Source organism: Crocodylus porosus, unplaced genomic scaffold, assembly GCF_001723895.1.
Source record: "Crocodylus porosus isolate Cpor-Errol unplaced genomic scaffold, CroPor_comp1, whole genome shotgun sequence".
NCBI lineage: Eukaryota > Metazoa > Chordata > Crocodylia > Crocodylidae > Crocodylus > Crocodylus porosus.
Genome location: NW_017728918.1, coordinates 33,580,150 through 33,598,610, shown reverse-complemented (window position 1 = coordinate 33,598,610; position 18,461 = coordinate 33,580,150). Strand labels below are relative to the sequence as shown.

Below are 18,461 nucleotides of genomic sequence, written 5' to 3'. Positions count from 1 at the left end.
TCCCCCTTTCTACACCTGATCCTGATCTAGTGAGGAACACCTTGAAAGACAAGACAGGGAGGAGGAACCCACATGCTACCACCACTGCTTCTGTGCCAAGCTGAGCCCAGTCCCTGTACAGCCCAGCTGAAGGAGAACAGGGGCTTCCCTTGCCCCTGGGATTGGGGGGAAAGCAGTGACACTGGCAGGTGGCATAAGGGAGGGGCAGTGGAAGGGGAGGGGAAGAGGTATGCCTCTGATCATGGAGGGGAAGGGAAGTGGGTGAAATTCTTACTTGCTTTGGGGACTAAAGTCCCCAGCTTCTGCTCCTACCATGTGGTCAGAAAGGGGGTTGTGGCTATACCACTGAACATCTAGATTCACCCCTCCTACTATCACTAATTTTTAGCATAACAGTGATCTAGAGATTATATTTTATTTAGAAATACTTTGATAATTATAGGAGTTAGCAATAAGTAATATCATCTGGCTCTTTTGGATTACAACATCTTTTTATTTTTTGTTTCACTGCCTCAACCTTCATAATATTACTTGTATTCTTATGATGCCTTTGCCCACTGGAATTTTTCAGAATACTCCAACATATAATCTTAAGTATTCTTATTTTCTTTTAGCACACAGAAAAAAGTTCTCGCTTATGTAAGTGGTGTTTGTGGTATAGATCAGGCCCAATATCTCAGTTTCAAAGTCATGGAAGATTGTCAGCATGAAAGAGAACCTAAGGGTAAAGGGGAGTGAACTTAAGGATGGAGTGTGAAGATTTGGCAAGAGAGAAAAAAGTTTAATCTTCAAGACCAAACCAAGACATGATCAAATGCAGTTACTGCCAGGAAGGACAGCAGCTTCATCATTAAGTGCAAGCACAAAAATAAAAATGTTTTTGCTTCTTTGCCCATCTGATCACAATTTCTGCCTAAGCATGTTCAAATGAGCCATTAGAAATTAAGCAATTTAGATTAACTGTTGAAACAATTGAAAACTATACTAGTTCAACTGTTTATCCACCTGGCAGCTGCCTGCTTTACAAATGGACTACACTGTTGAGGGTACCTAGAAAAGGCTGGGATGTGGGGTCCCCATCCCATGTTTTGCAGGCTCTTCAACCTGCCAGGAGATAGGTGGCAGCACAGAGCTGGGTTGACTGGCTGTAACTCAAGGCAGCTACACCCTCACTCCTAACAACACCCCTCCCTGCCTAGCCTGCCAGCTCTCAGGCTGTTAAACACCAGACCCGTAGGGGTCTGCAGTCTTTTGAAGCTGGGGTGCTGACTTTGGAGTGAGTGGTTCTTTGTCACTGATGCTGGACTTCTGGCCACAGGAAGCCCCAGTTTCACCAGCACTCTGGGCTCTCAACCTCTGCCAGCTCATGGTCAGGAGGGGAGGTGTTTAACAGATGACAACCCAGTCCTGGATTTTAATAGGTTTTCCCAGGTGTGCACAGAGGAAACCTGGGTGCAGACAGAAGAGCAGCTTCCCATTGTAAGTCATGGTGCTTTTTGGGAGACTGCCCTAGCAACTCCCCTCCTCCCTTCCAGCCTCAGAGCTGTTTTCAGAATGGGAGGTGGGGAATGGAGTGAAGGGAGCTCTTTCTGGGGCTTCCCTAGCTGGTGCTGGAGAGTGGGATGAGTGGGTTAGAGCCCTTCCACCTTCAGGGAGGGCTCTAACATGCTCCAGCACTGCCTGAAAAAACCCAAACCGAGCTCCCTCCATTCCCTTTCCTCTCTCCCATTCTGAAAACAGCACCAGGGCTGAGAGGTACTTCAGACACAAGTTACTGTAGTCACACCCACATGCAATGAGGGCTCAGATTTCTGTGATATCAGGCCCTTTTAAAGTGCTCTGTAGCCCATGAACTTCTGTTTGGTCATAGCTGTAGAGCACTTTCAGGGTCCAGATCAGGCAAAAATTGCCACTTCTTTCTGCACCTTTGCAATCAACCAAACTAGGCTTAAGTTGATCTAAATTCCAATCTGTACAGACATTCAGAGAGGTTAAATAAGGCAAAAAAAATGCCTAGCCTGATCTAATTTAGTTCAGAGCACACCCCAAGAACTAGGAAAGGCCAGTAGCTTGCCCCAACCCCAGGGCTGCAATTTTTACACCTCACCTCATGCTAACAAGGCTATTTTTAGCCCCACTAACTCCTTACCCCTTATGCCTAAAGAGACAACCACCCCCAAAAACCCACTAACCACCCTCCCCAATGTAAAACTGGTTTCTATGTGTGCTCCAAACGTACAGTAGGTGAAGCTAAACTGCAACTCACCCCCTGAATTAAATTAGGATAGTTCAACATCACCTCTGAGTGAATATATTAAATGGTTGCACCAGATTTAACCCCACTGTGCTAAGTCCACTCTCTTCATCTCTTACAACATTGTGAATGTTTTGTCTGTCCATGCCTCTAATTTTACCCAAAACCATGGATGGCCCTGCCTATTATAAAATGAGGCATCATGTGAGATTAGATTCTAACTATTAAGCAAGTACTTTGATGACAGTACACAGACAGTTCCTTGACTTGAGGCACTGTAAATATGTGTACCTTAAGGCAGGTCTGTCAAATTCATCTGGGCCCATGGGCTGGAGGAAGATCTCTGGGCCAGATCCAGCTAAGCTGGAGCCAGTGGGTAAAGCCAGTCCAGTGGGGCATTGCATGCAAGCAGTCAATGTGTCAGCCTCAACAGGGGCTTGTGCTACAGGTAGCACATGGATTGGACCTGATGCTAGAAGCACCACCTATGGCCTGTGGAACTGGCACCCCCACATGACTGGCCCTGAGCCAGGTCATGGCACGTGCTACAGGCAGCACAAACCATGAAGCAAGTATGCCTTCCTGCACATGGTGCCCCACTGAACCAAACCAGCTCACTGGCTCCAGCACGGCCAGATCCAGCCCATTCAATGCCCCAGTGGAGAGCCCTGTGCCCCAGGGCCAGAGCACAGGGTTGGTCTGGTGTGGGTGCTGTATGCGGGTGCTGCATGCGGGTGCCCCACAATGACCTGTGCCACAAGCAGTGCCTGCAGTGCTGAATCAAGCCTGTGCACCATACTGGCACCCCAGGCTGCAGGCCATATGTTTGATACCTCTTGCCTTAGGACACTGTAAGTTCAAAATAACTGATTTTACTAAAGAGATGATTAAGCAATTTCCTTTGTGAAAAAGTGGTTTTAGAGGAATGCAATAAAATTTAATATATTTTAGCTGCAATAAGAATTCAGTGAATGCCTCATTAAGAGACATACCAGATGTAATAGATCACATATTACATCTGATACCTGATATTACATTAATACACATATTGTAAAAGGCTGGGGTTTTCATTTATGTGTGTAAAAGAACAACCGTTAATGGCATTTCTTTGGGAGTTCTGAATCTTTACAATAATATGTCCCTTTGAACTTTTTTGGTATTGCAGGTGAGCACACTAGACTGGGTACGAGCTGAAAAAATCTATAACCTCTGTGAGGTTCTGTTTAAAGTTCACAAGGTAAGTTCCCTTAGAATGACTGACTGCATTATTTAACAAAGATAGTTTACAGTTTCCTAACATGAAACAACTTTTAATTATAATTAAGTTTAATCTGAGTTATCAAGATCCAATCCACAGTCTAAAGTTATAAAACCAGTTTGTAACCAGTGACTACTGCAGTTACCTATTTAAGTATCATTCATTGTGGAAGCTGGATTAGTTTCTAAAAAAAGTCTAAACTTTTTCTAAATTGCGGCAGTATTCATTCACATTTTAATGACTGGATATACTGAAGCAAACTATAGTCTGTAATAAAGCCCAGATCTTACAAAGTTTTTTAGGTAGCAAAACCATTTTAGGGAGGTCCAACAACCCATACAGACAACCTCCAGCCAATTGGGTAAGTATGGTAGAATTGCTGTCTTGCCAACTTTGACTCTATTGCCAATCGCACTGCCATTCTTAAGGAGAGGGAATAGGACTCATACTTCTGCCCTTGCCTCTGTGGGACGAGTGGAGAAAATCTCCTCCACTGCCACTCCAAAAAATAGGCTGGCTGAAAATTTGTAGGTGGGCCATCACAGATTAGTAAGAGCTACTAAAGCACAGCCATGTTAAGATGTGTGATTATCTGATGCTGTTTCCATCAGAGAACTTGCAAAATCTGACTAGAACAGTTAATGGAACAGAGCATAAAATGCCCCCAAGTTATTGATTCTATCCCTTGATCCTTTTCTGATGCAGTAGTGAGACTAAAAAATGGATAACAGTGATGTAGATATACAGGAAGCCTTTTAAAAGAGATGTCGGTATGTTTTTTTCTCATCAGACTATTACCACTTGTTAATTTTATACTCAGTCCTTCCTTTCATATTCTGGCAAGGTTAATTTCAAGGACAGCTATCTTGAAAGCAAATTCCATGGTTATATTTTCATTAAGAAAAACACGTAGGAAATAAACTACCCAAGATTCGACTGTTAATGTTCTTAACATTTTAATAAATGAATGCTTAATTGTCAGTCTTGGCGAATACATTAGAACACACTAAAAAAGCTCAAATGCAGCACTTTAAACCTTTCTGTTGACACTTTAGTATAAATGATAATGAAGAAAACTTAGCAAATCAATTAAGATGGAAAAAAATCTGGATCAATTTAAAGTTTCTGTTACTGTCTAAGGTTGTCAGCCTTATGGCAATATGAAAACTGCAGTGTGAATAAAGGTGTATTCAGAGGCCAAATTAGGACCAACAACAATGCTGTTAGGGTAAGTAAAATAAAAGTTAGTACATAGTTTTTAAAACCTAGATATATTTTCTCATCTAACCCCAGATATTACATTACAGAAGTTAAAATGCGCTTATAGAGATTATAGTTTGAAACAGTAAGGGTGTTTTTACAATTATTTGTGCATATGATAGTGTTTGCATTGCTTACATAGTAATTGCATACATACAATTACTGTATATCACTTATCTGGTAGTAACATCCATATGATTAAAGCTTTTTATTTATTTGCTTATTAGGTTTATATCCCAGTGTATCCCAAAGGCTCAAAGATGCTTACGATAAACAGCCCACAAAGGGGATTCCTCAAACAACTCCCCAGAACCAAAAAACTCCAGCTCTCTCCTACCCTCAAATGCTGCCTCCCTGCCCAAAGCCCCACAAAATAAACCATCCCCACCAGTCCTGACCATGTCTCTGAACCACTCACATCCGATTACAAAATCTCTTTTTCATTCCATCCCCTGCTGGCTGACTGTGCACTCCCATAGCCTTGCCTCAGTCACAAGGGAGATCCTCCACCCTTCCCAAATATCCCTTCCAATCTTGCACCTAATCTCCTACAGAGGGGCTGCAAGTGTCACCAGTTCTCTAACTCCCCCTCTCCCTCACAACACATGCAACACCGAATTCTAAAGACCTTTAAAAAAAAAGGAACAAAAGGAAGATCTTTAGTCCCTGCCAAAGGGCAACACCCAAGGGTGCCTTCTTGGTGTCCCAGGGCAGTGTCCATCCATGAATGTCTGCTGGTTTTGTAAGGCCTGCAGACTAGCAGGGTCCTTCTGACTCCTTTTAGTGGTCGTGTTGGTGTTCCTAGGACTATCCAGTCTCAAACTGTTCATCCTGATCCACATCTTGAACTATTAGAACTAGTGTCTTCTCCACAGTACTTACCTGGAGTCCAGGAAAGTGGAGCAATGGGAATTATATTCTTTTATTTCCAGCTAATGTCAGAATATAGCAAATAGGACCCTATTTACAAATTATTTTATGTTCTTTCCAGTTTTGCCACCATGCCAAACAGAAATAAACGAAAGATGGGTCTTGAATAATAAGGAAGTCTAGAATGCTAATATGATTTCAAATTAGTAAAACAGATTAAAAATAATATTTGACATTTACTTATAGAAGCTTCTTATATATTTTGCAAACTATAGCTGGACATTAGGAGTAATTGTGTAATATATTTCTGCTTTTATCTGGATACATATTAATAATCAACTGAAGATCACACTAAGGTTTTTATAAAGTGTTATTTAAGTTCACTAAAAAGACTAGTATATGGATCACTTCCTTTCGTAAATAAAAAGAGAATAAGATTCCCTTCCTATCATTCATTCATTGAATGATGGCATGGACCTCTTTTCACTCCATAAAGTTGCAGAGTACTCCTGTTAGATGTTGGCGGATCTCTGAATGGCCTTATTGCCATTTCCAGGCTTAATTCATGAAGTGGATGGCAAACTCTGGCATTCCCAGCATTTTAGCACAATGTAAACCAATCATAATGGAACAAAAGTTCTTAATAAGCAGTGAAACTTCCCTCCTGCTACTGCCTGAGTACATGCACTCACATATTTGGACTTAAAGTGAAAAGCTAAATAAATAAAACCATTGGACATGCTTCCAAAAACAAACAACTCCCCCCACACACATACATACACAGTCTTTCAAAACAGAATGCATTGCCTGAAATGGATGCTCTTTAAAAGAAAAAATGCATCATTTCCAAAAACATTTTCATTTGTGTGGCGGGGGGAGGGGAGGAAGTGGGGTTGTTGTGTATAGACTTTTTAAGTTTTAAAACAGGTAGTGGATAACATTTCTGTAACAGAAAAATTGAATCAATCAGTGCCTTGATTAAGCAGGAACCTAAAAGGGGGAAAGTAATTAGTTGGATTTATTCCTAGTAAACTCCAGTGACTTTAACTGGCTTATACCATATAGATATTTTCAAATCTCTTAGGTGAAAGAGATGCTTTTATAAAGACATCTGTTCATCATATTGCATATAGCATACAACTAATGTTTATTTTAAGCTAATAAATGAAATATTTTAATTTAAAAAAACTTGTCCAGTTTTCAGTTGTACAGTATTGCCAATTCTCATGATTTTTGTCATTGTTCTTAAGGGCTACACTTCAGGAATATGAACAACTTAGCTCTCTCTTTTATCTATATCTATATTTATATATAAATCAAAGAAAGAGCTAAGTTTTTCACATTCCCGAAATGTACACTTTAAGAACTCCACCAAAAAATCATGAGTTGGCAACACTGGTTATATGAATTCAGATATTTATATCAAAACTTTTGTATCAAACATGGAATAAAATACTCACAAATTGTCTTTTCAGTTGTTTAGAAAAGTATGAATTCAAATGTGTCCCTATAAAATAAAATGATATGTAGATATGTAAGTACCCTTCCAAGTAGGTGCCTAGAGAAAAGGTGAAAATAATCAACAAGTATTTATTTTTTTCCTTTATTCATAGTTCTACAGTTAATAAGTACAGTACTTCTTTCTCTCTGCAGCTTGAAGGCTGAGAACTTTGGTTCATTAGCTGGATGTTTGTAGCCTTTCTTGAGGAATTCCTCATCATTTCTTGGCTTCTAAAAAAACTCAGTGATGGTCACCAGTCTTATGAAGATAGATAAGGGCTTTATTAAGCTCTGATCAAATTATGTGCTCCTTAACCTAATTATAACATTTCAGAATTGCTTTAAAATACCACAGGCCCTTCAGGATGTTTTAGGTCACTGTCCCTAATGAGTTCCATTCCCATGTCCTTATGCCTTCTCAGCAGAAATTGTATTTCTTATATTTAATATCTGGGGTTACATTGCTTGCCGGTGTTTTTGCAAATTACAGAAATACCTGGATTGGATTAAATGATAAAATGAGGAAGTCCGCTATCAGTAGCCTGGACAAATACTAAATGATTCTCATACTGTGGCTCTGAGATGGATAAGTATTATCACATCAGTTTTAGAGAGGGTTTAATTAAGATACAGAGAGGCTCAAATTGACAATAATTCAATCTCGAGGCTAAGAACAAAACCGATATGTCCTGATCCTGAGTTACTTGCTCAAACTAGAAGACAGCAGTGCTTTATCATATATGTGTTAGTAGTTGAAAAACCACATACTAAAACGTGTCTTTCAGCTCTGGCTTGCTGATGATTGCTGGCTACAAGCAAAGTTATATTTAGGTATTCATCAGGACTATGATCTTGAAGACCCAAGACCATACTGTTTCAGTGTCACGGTTGGACATGGCAAGAATCATTATTTCAATGTAGAGCTGGCCAATGAGTTGGCAGCGTGGGAGAAATCATTTCAGAGATCAATTTTCTTGGAAGTTCAAAGAACAGGGGTAAGTAATATATGATTTAAATACTGCATCTATTTAATTGTTTTTAATTAATTTTAAATGTCTTTAGACATTCTTATGGAAAGTATTGTTTAAAGTGTCTCTGGAAATTAATGTCTGAATCCTATGATATAGAGGAATCCATCATCATGTAAACATTGATTGGTCTATAAGTTCGTACTCTATCTCATATGAAAAATAGTTTTTATATGAACACATTATTATAACAGTTACCCTAATAATAATACATGAAAAATGCATTTTGTTATTGAAATCAGAAAAATGAACCGGGTTGTTAGCCTTCTAAAAGGTTAATCTTCCAGTAAAAAAGGACTAAGCGTTCACATTCAGAAAGAGGTTTAGTTGAGGTGATATGGTGCGTTATCTTGCATAGCATCTAGGCCTCAGTGCCAAACAGTAATTAAGGCAGACAAGGTTATTTGGGTAAAGGTGATATCTTTTATCAAACTGACAAAATCGTTGGAAAAAAGTTCTTTGCAAGCTTTCAGGCACAAATACTCTTCCTCAGGCATAAGGAGAGTCTGCAGCTGCCATGTTTTCTTGGTGGAATAGAAACCAATATGCAAAATACAGGTCTGTAAAAATGCAAATGTGTGGCAGTGAGGATCAGAGGGAATGGGAGACAATAGGTGTGAGACAGGTGGGGGAGGTGCGGGAAGAGGGTAATGTTGAACTGGTGATAGAATGTAGCCGGTAAAATGCAGACAGGTTAGCTGGGATTATCAGATGGCAGACTGGATTTATGGCACATTATAACCTATGTCCTAGATGATTTTTTGTATCTAATAGATTTATGAAGTGAAGTCCATAGGCTCATTTACAAATGGTGACTAAAAAGAGTAGAAGAGCAATGTTTGTCTATAATTGTATCTCTCTCCTGTTTTAAGTGACTCCCTGCAGCCCCCAGATTAGCTATTTCTATTAATACAGGATTCACCATGTGACATGTCTACTTAGACTTATATCACATAGCACCAGAGAAGGAGGAGCTGACATTTTTGCCCAAGTTCCTAGTGTTTAGAATACTTGTCTAGGAAGAAAGTGAGTTTTAGGTTTCTTCACCTAAGGGAGGTTCAAACATCTTCTTCCCAGGAAAGTGGCCTTACCACTAAGCTGTCACTTTAGAGTAGGCTCAGAATACTCTCTGTCCTGCTGAAACTGGGTCTCTAGACAACCAAGTGAACAGGATTTATGAGCTCAGGAGATGAGCAAGCCATTAGCTCAGGCTCCTGCCCTTAGATGACTGATGCATATTGTACTAAAAAGTTATTGGGAAAGAATATATAAACAGCATCAGTAGCAGGGCCTAGAACCAAAGGCCTACTCTTCAGGATACTGCCCTTCACACTATGATACAGAGTCATATTACTTTTTATTTGGTCTTCTTCAGGATGCATGAATCTTGTGCTCCTGACTGCCCAGTGGCACTGTTTCAGCAAGAGGTGTTTGGCACTCATACCTAAATTTTCTGCAAGACAGTGTACCACATCATTCAACTAGATCTATGCAGAATATATTTGGGGCACCAGGCCCCTCAAAGGACCTGTAGGAGCAGGGTTGACCACTTAGTGAATCCCAAGGAGTTTTAAGAAGATTGAGGTACTAACAGAGATCTCGCATTCAAAATACCAAATAATTCATACTACCATGGTCACAATGGTTTTCAATGCTGTGGTCCATTTTTGCCTATGGACTTACACTTAACATTTGCCCAGACACCTAGGCAAGCTTATGCTAAGTCACATGTTAGGGAGAAGACACTTTGGGCATCTTGACACATGCTCCAGGGTGGGGGTGGGGCATTTTAATTGGAGTGGCTTCTGATCTTGGGAGGCGCTCTAATTAAAACGCCTGCAGCATCTCATATGCATTCAGCATTCCATGCTTCAAAATGCTGATGGGACACTTTAACAAAAGCTTGTTTAACTAGCTTTAGTTAAAGTGCCCCCACCACCATTTTGAAATGTGGGGGCACTTGGTACACATTATGCCAAAGCTGCTGTTGCATTCTAATTAAAATGTGTCAGAGCAGGCATCAGGTATGTGTATAGGTGTCCCTTAATTCCAACTAAAAGGTTGCTAGACCACCTAAATCCCCTTTTCAGGCTGGGTTTAAATTAATTTACAAGATCCTCGATTTTTAAAATTGAGATACCAGATTGCATTTTGTTCTCATATTATGTATAGGTAATTGTAAATGAGGAGTGACTCACTTGATTTGAAGTGGTTCAGCCAGTGTAAAATTGTTACAAGATGAATTTAAAAGGTGTTGTGCTGAATGAGTAGTTCTTAGCTTATCACTGGTTTATGACCCATCTCAACCCACTTCTTTCCTTAGCTATGACAATGCAACTTCTGTTCACTTGAATGGTAATTACCTTGGTGGTTTTGAAGACATGGTTGGATGTGTGGTTTTGGATGTAAGACTAACATCTTATTAAAAGAATGCAATTGTAATAAACAAACAGTAAGGTAATTAGTAATACCTAGAGGCCATATTCCCAGGTGCACAATACAAGCTTCTAGCTACCATACAGACTCCTTCACCACTCCAAGACCCCAGAGCTTCCAGAAGACTAGTTCAGCCCTAAATGCAATTTAGCAGAGTCTTGATGCTAATTTAATAAATGCTGGTTTGCAATGGCCACAGGTTTTTATCCCAGGTAGGAACTGTAGAGTACATTCACACTTCCTTAAGCCTCTAATCCATCAGCATACACTATGTCTGATGGACAAGAAGCCTAGGAAAGGTTATGAAGTAAATTATACTGGGCTTCCACTATTTAAGGCATAGGATCCCCATATGCCAGGAAAATCTCCAGGCACTCGAGACAATTTTAGGGTTGTTTGGACCCCTCAAGTAGAACAATGGTAACAGAAATGTTGAAGATGCATGGTCCTTACAGTCTATAGGGAAATACTATTCTTTAGATAAGTTTATTTAAATAAAAATAATGTCAGTAATTCTGAGGTATTTCCTTTTCTGAGATGGACTAATTTGTTAAGGATATTTTTTTTTCTCCAAGCAATCTTTGAAAAAAAGTTATACATATTATAGATTTTTTTTTACTCTATAAACAATGGCATATGATTTTCAAATTCCTTGCCGCCACAAGCTCAGTAATATTTTTTGGTAATTTTTTTTAGTTTTGGCTTCTAATTTTAAGTTAACTTCTGTGAGTTAATGTTAAACATCTACTAGCATGTCTTTTAGCCAAGTATGTGCATGAAGATAAAAAGTTATCAAATGACATGCCTTATATGACATTATATGACATCTTTAACTGCTGAAGGGGGGTGGCTTAAAATGGGAAAAAATTATAATGCTTGCAGTGGAGAGTCAGGTTCATACGGAAGAGGCTGTCTTAAAATAGAGGAAAGGGAAACCAGCTTTCAGCAGATTTCTATTGTGTTTTATATTGAGGATTCACCATCCAGCAGATGGCTGACCCCAGAGACAGGAAGGGCTTACAAAAAATTCTAGGTAGGTACATCTTTGGAGTAAAACCAGTATATTTATTTATTCCAATAAATATGTGTTTCTGTATTTCTGGGCATTGATTTCTTCCTTACAAATTCTCAAAAGCTGGTTTGAAAACTGATTAGGATTCTGAGAGATACTAAGACTGTTCACTGTGTATACTGGGCACATCTACAGTAATCCCCCCATGTAAATTAAAGAAATAATAATTAGTTCCCTGATCAGCCACATAATTATCCTATTTATTAGTAACATAAATAGCACTCAGAGTAATTAGGGTGAAGACTAGCCAAGAGGAATTGGCTCTGTACCTAATTTAAAAATAGATAAATTGCTGAAGTGCTTATTGTTGAATCTCAAAATCTAATGCCCTTCTACAAAACTTTCTACAGGACTTTCTATGTTAAGAAACAGTTATTCACTTCTTATATTTTTGTGCAACTATCTTTCTCATTTAAGTTCATCAAACTTCTAACCAAAAATAATGAAATAATAATGATCCTTCTCCCAATCTTAGTTCATGCCAATCAGAAGCCTTCAGTATGACCATCCAGTTAGAACCCTGATGGCAGGACCCAGGTTTTATCCATCCTTCACTTATTTCCTTGCTCCTAGATATATACACTGCTTCAAACTACTGTTTTTGCCTGGGATTAGGACATCCTGGGTTCCTTTGCAGCAGTGAGAAACATGCAGGTTGTTCTGACTCCACACATTCCTGCTTTACTTGATAATGTAAACACTTAAAGGGTCAGGTGCAAGAAGTGCCCTCAGTAGGATTGCCATCTCTTCAAAAGTATTTCAAGATCAGCAGAGATGAGTGTTCAAATGCTGCATAACATACAAATGTTACTGGCAGAAAAAAGGCTAAAGCATTTAAAGGATCACCATGTTTGAGACTAGCCTATCCCTAGGAATTTATTCTTTTCAGCATTCATCTTACTGCAGTGAACACAGTCTGAATTCACATACCACTATCCCAGACTCACACCCAGTGAGAGCAGATCAAACTCTGTCAGTCAGAATTTCAGTCATTCTTTTTAAATAGTACCTGTTTCTACGATCGATTCAGGTGTGGTAAAGAACCCTCTCTTTTAAGTAATAGTATATAACTTTAGCTTAGACACATATACACATCTGCCTATACACTTGCTTATTTGCTCTTCAGTTAAAACGTGTTGGAGCAGACTTGATGAATCAGGTCTGCTCTGTGTTCTAATTAAACTACTCTAGCATTGCCTCATTATGCCTATTAAGCCTCTGTGCATTTTAAAATGGCTGCTGGGGCATTTTGACTAAACCTCATTTAATGAGCGGCCATTTTTAAATGTGTGGCGACATAATAGATGTGACAATGAGGTGTCTTAGAGTGGCTCTACAGTAACTACTCTGCTTAAAATTTTCCCTCCCCACTTACCTCTGAGCATGTATATAGGCAGCCATACTTTTCATTCTGGTTATAAGGATAAGAATAAAGTTTATTGGGTGCATCTACCTCAGACACTACTGTAAAGTCATTACTGCATGTTTATTTAGTATTTGTATGGGCAAGTACTAAATAAATCCACAGGATCCAGAGTTATTGCACAGTAGCGCTGGTTAACGTCTTTTAGGCAATGCTACTGTGGAGTAGCCTAATAATACTGTGCAGTAGTGTATTAGCACTGTCCGTGCTGTAACATGCTACTGCACAGTATTTTTTGGCTACTGCACAGTCAGTATCTTGTGAGGACACAACCGATGAGAAGCTTTGACTACACGCCTGGTGAAAGGAACTGTATTTGATAAGAGATATTTAATAAGGGATATTGACAAGATGAATATCAATAGAAGGCTAGTAGCCTCTAGAAAGCCATCTTTGCTATGTTTACAACTCTATTCTGACAACAGTAGTAGTAATAAGTACTGAAGAAATACAAGTAGTATGATGGTATTTTTAAGGCCCTTATAAAGTTGTTTTCTTTACCACTTCTTAAAGGTTGAAAGTCCTTCAATATTATTTATATGACATTTCCAAGCAGTCTAAAACCAGTTGATCGGTAATAAGAAATTGAAGATGCTGGCTGCAAGGAGGTACAGGGACTGTGGTGTCCAGGAAACCCAATAAAACAGAGCCAGATTCCCCTAAGCAAAATACAAAGGGAAGTAGTAGCTCTTTGCAGACAAACTTATTGCATTGGAACTGTCTATATTCTATTGCTGAAAAATATACTGTGTTTACAAATGGGAGACTGCAGGGTAATTTGGACAGATGAGAGCATTGGTAGAAACCTTTCAAGTGAAATAGAGCTATTTCTCCTTTTTGGGGGGAAATACCTGAGGTTTTCATTCCAAAGGAAAAAAATGCTATTATGAGTAATTTATTGTAAAAAATCTCTTTTGTATGGGAAACAATGGGATAGGGGTGAACTTCATTAGAATTTTAGGAATTCATTGAACCCCCACAAATACCATCAAGCACCTCTTGCTAACACACAATAGTCTGACAAGTCTTTTCAAATTTGGTTTGCCTCTGATTTAACTACAAGCTTCTGATTTAACTACAAGTGCACTCAGCAAATCAAAGCTAATATTAATGTATAATAGCTTCACTATGATTTATTTGTTAGTGAAGTAAAAGAGATACTTAGACCAATAATAGAAGTATCGAAAGTTGTCTTGTTTCCAAGTTTGTTGCCTCTTCCTTCGTCCATTACTGCTTCTAAGGTATTTGCCCAGGATTTGATTAGGTTGTGTTTTGCACTTACTACAAATGAATAGCAAAAAACAGAGAAAAGATTTAGCAGCCCATGAAAACTGTTATTTTACAAGCATGGAAACTGTCACACAGGTAATTTTGAAAGAATATCTGGGAAGAGAAGCATCTAATAGAATGTTCTTGAGATACTTGTAGTTGGTGTTAGGGGAGAGAGATAAGGAAGTAACAAGTTCTCCCTCAGAGTTAACTAGAGACTTGGAGTTAAAAGCTTAATGCAGATCCAAAGCAAGAATCATTTTCTGCTTCCAGATATGCCAGAGGTACAGAAAGAACCAGTAAGAATATATGGGTATGATGGAAAAGATGATAGAGTGGAGAAGGGAAGAATTAAAAATAAACTTTCATGTCTTCAAAAAGTATTTTATTTTAATTTGCAATTAAATGCATAAGTAGAAAACCCAGACATCCTATTTTAAAAAGTTGAGTCCCCTAACCCTTCTTCCTTCTAAAAGGAATCTTGTTGACTTCAGCAAGTGCTTTTCACAGTAACTTTATAAAGTATAAAACAGGTACTTGAAGATATGGTATAAATAATATATATAGTGAATGCTGTAGGAAAAAGTCATGAAGCAAATGAATCTGCTCCTCACAATCCTGATATGGTTGAATAACTTGATTTCATAAATCATTTATATTGCTTGGTCAAAAAAAGTTATTTTTTATAGGGTACTATACTGCAAGTTAGATTTGATCCTAGATCCTAGCTTAATGCACTTAGAAGGCTAGATTAAAGCCATCACATGTTAGCCCCTCTGTACAGTGTTATTACTTATGATGATGCCAAAAGTGTAAAAGCTCCAAGACTTTTTTTTCTCTTTAATGCTGTAATTCAGCATTTTGGCACTTGTCACAAAATCATGTAGACGATCAGAGGAATTAACCTTGACTGTCAAAAAATTATAGTTAATATGTTCAGTCTAGTATTTTTCTATATTAAAGGACAGTAAGATATCAACAGTTAGAAGTGTGGTCCTAGACTTTCCAATTTTGAAGTAAAAAGGGTTTTTTTCCCATTTTTATAAATATATAATGTATATTATTTATAATAAAAGCTGTATAAAAGGTAAAATGATTATATTGTAATAATAGTATTGCAAATAGAGTATTTCATTTCAATTCAAGGAAATAATCTATGCAACTAATTATTAGAAGTGCACAAGTCAGTCATAATGAACAACGTAATAATATACTTAATTTAGCCTCTGCTTATGGAAAATCTGCTAGTAGATCTCTACATCTTGAGATTTTTATCTGTTGGTCTGATGTTGATGCAATATAATTTTGTACATTTTAATGCTATGAATTAAAAACACAGTTCTTGTAAGTGTAATGACTAGTCAATACTTTACATTTGAAGTGGAGCTATTACTTACAATTGCTTACCTAAACTGGAAGTTGATTGTGTCAGTTCCTGGACTGGGTAAGTGTGAAAAAAATATTGTGTGAATATTTGTGGATGCAAATATAAAATTATCTTTCCATAAATATTTTATGTGCAACTTAATATTTGCTTACAATAAATATTGCTCTTTATCATGAAAATGACAAAATATAGTCAAAACAAATTTACTTACTATCCTTCTCTGTTTTGTGCATTAGTTTAGCAGTACCATGTTATTTGCCAAAACTAGACTTCAGCCTTGCATGTCCTCAAACTCTGTTCTAATCCAAAATAAAATCCACCAAACACTTTCTGGTCCACTTCCTGTTCTTATTACTGCTAATTAATTTTTTCTCAGGTACTGAGAGAGCACAAACCTGAAAGTTATATGCCATATCTCTCCATAGTCCATGTCTTTCTGCCTCAGGTTACTTTTTCTTTACCGCTTCTTCTTAAAGGTTGAAAGTTCTTCAGGGTTATTTATATTACATTTCCAAGCAGTCTAAAACCAGTTGATTGGTAATAAAGTTTTGCTTAGTAAGATTAAGGAGAAAAATCATCAACAAGGCTTTCTCTTGCATTTTTGTTGCATCATATATCTTCTCCTGCAAAAGCATCCTTAAATAGTTATCATCAGGCCACTGGAGGGAAAAAGCAATATTTTCCATTTCACAAGCACCCATTCTCAGTGTTCACCCTTTTCCTTTCATTTTTCTTTTGTCAGATGGTAAATCAGAGACTGAATCTGTAGTACCAGGTGCCTTCTGTCATCCTCTTGGCTGAGGCTCTGGTAGTTGTGCCCCCTGAAACTGTCTCCATGAAAATATTCTTACAAATTTCCTCTCTGAAAATAATATAATGATCTCTTAGGGAATATTTATTGTCTATTTCTTAAATACTCAGGATTGTATTCTGTTCTTGGACAAGGAGCATTTTTTCTGTAAATGTTTATGATATTAAAAATGTCTTTGAAAGTAAATCCACATATTTTGTTCTAGCTTCCAAAATAATCATTATAAATATCTCTGACCCCAAGGATTGCTTGATCTTTGGGTTGGTCATAACTGCTTTTTAGATTAACCCAATTCTTTCTGCTTTCTTATTACTTCCCCTTAAATATAATCTACTGAAGATATAATTAAAACAATGTCAGTCTATAGCACCATTTATGTGACCATTACAAAAAGTCTTAGCAAAAACATTCCAAAAAGGCAGTTCCTATTTACAGACATGGTTCTTAGTACTTTGGGGATAAGTATTACAAAATGAAAAAATGTGCAAAATTTCGCTGAAATGATTATAGTATAACATTACTCTAAACTGGTGTGGGGGGGGGAGAGAGAAAGAAATAGAAGCATGCTGCAGCTAAAAACTAATTGAGCTTTGACATAACCAAAAAATATAGATTTGTACATTGCAGCTTTATTCTGAGCCCATCGGAGCTGATCTTATAAATCCTAAAGACTTCAGTAGGTCAAGATCAGGTACTTGTTGAGGAAGGATTATTGCTAGTGTCTAACTCATGGAACAGTGTTATATTTAATAATAAATAATACATCAATCATGGCTGATGCAGGACTGTATTAAAAAGAATGAAGGAGAGTAATATAATTATTTCCAAACAACACGGGTTCATGAAAAATAGATCATCTTAAACTAACTTGATATATTTTTAATAAAATTACATGTTTGGATGATGAAGGGAATCATATTAATGTAATATTCTTAGAGCTCTGTAACACATTTAACTTGATATGAGATTTTGATGCAGAAAAGAGAATGAATATGAACATGTACAAAAAATGAACATGGCTCATAATAACTGGATTAGAAACCCTCAATTAATGGGGTTCAATGTAATCATGAACATGATATCATCACTGAGCAGAAGTATTTTTACTTGGCTTCTGACAGAATTCATTCTTGATATTACACTAATATTTTACCAGTGATCTGGAAGAAATATAAAGTCATTGCCGAAAAAGTTTGCTGATATTACAAAGATTGGGGAAAAGATAAATGAAAAAGAAGGAAGGTTAATAGTATTAAGTAGTCTGGATTACTTGGTAAGCATGGCATAAACATGCAAAATGTGTTTTAATGTAAGGTTACTAATTTAGGGACAAATAATTTAGTCGCTACTTATTGGATAGAAGATTACATCTAGGGAAGCAATACTTGTGACAAGGTTTTGGATGCCATGGTGGCTAATAGTTAATCATGACCCCTTTATGCAATGCTATGGTGAAAGAGCTGTTATGACTCTTAATATAAACAAGAGACTAGTGAGTACAAAGATTATTTAACCAGTACTGTTGTAGATATATGATTTCCATTTGTAAGAAATCATATATGATTTCCATTTCTAAGAGTCATGATTCAAGTGAAAGAATTAAGGAACTCAATCTGTTTAGCTTTTGAAAAAGAAATTTAAAGGATTATTTGTAGGTCAGTCAATCTCATTTAACTTCATTTAACGACTGCAAAGGAAACATAATTTTTATTAAAAAACTGTTCTGTAATTTAGTAAGCAAAGTATAACATTCTCTAATGGCCAGATGCTGAAGCAAGAAATATTAAGACTAAAATAAGGAATTCATAACACTTGTTAATTAACCATTGAGATGCATCCATTTGGGTTGTGAGTTCTCCATCCTGTGATTTTTTTTTTTTTTAATGATACGGC

General features: G+C 37.5%; 1 protein-coding gene across 1 annotated transcript in view; it reads left to right on the top strand.

The window, feature by feature from the left end:
• Positions 1 to 18,461, top strand: part of SNTG2 (syntrophin gamma 2) — a 294,588-nt gene that overhangs the window by 249,005 nt on the left and 27,122 nt on the right. Inside the window, exons 13-14 of the mRNA XM_019538149.1 lie at positions 3,420 to 3,491; positions 7,928 to 8,137. Coding sequence (XP_019393694.1) covers positions 3,420 to 3,491; positions 7,928 to 8,137 — 282 coding nt within the window. The remainder of the gene's footprint in view (positions 1 to 3,419; positions 3,492 to 7,927; positions 8,138 to 18,461) is intronic.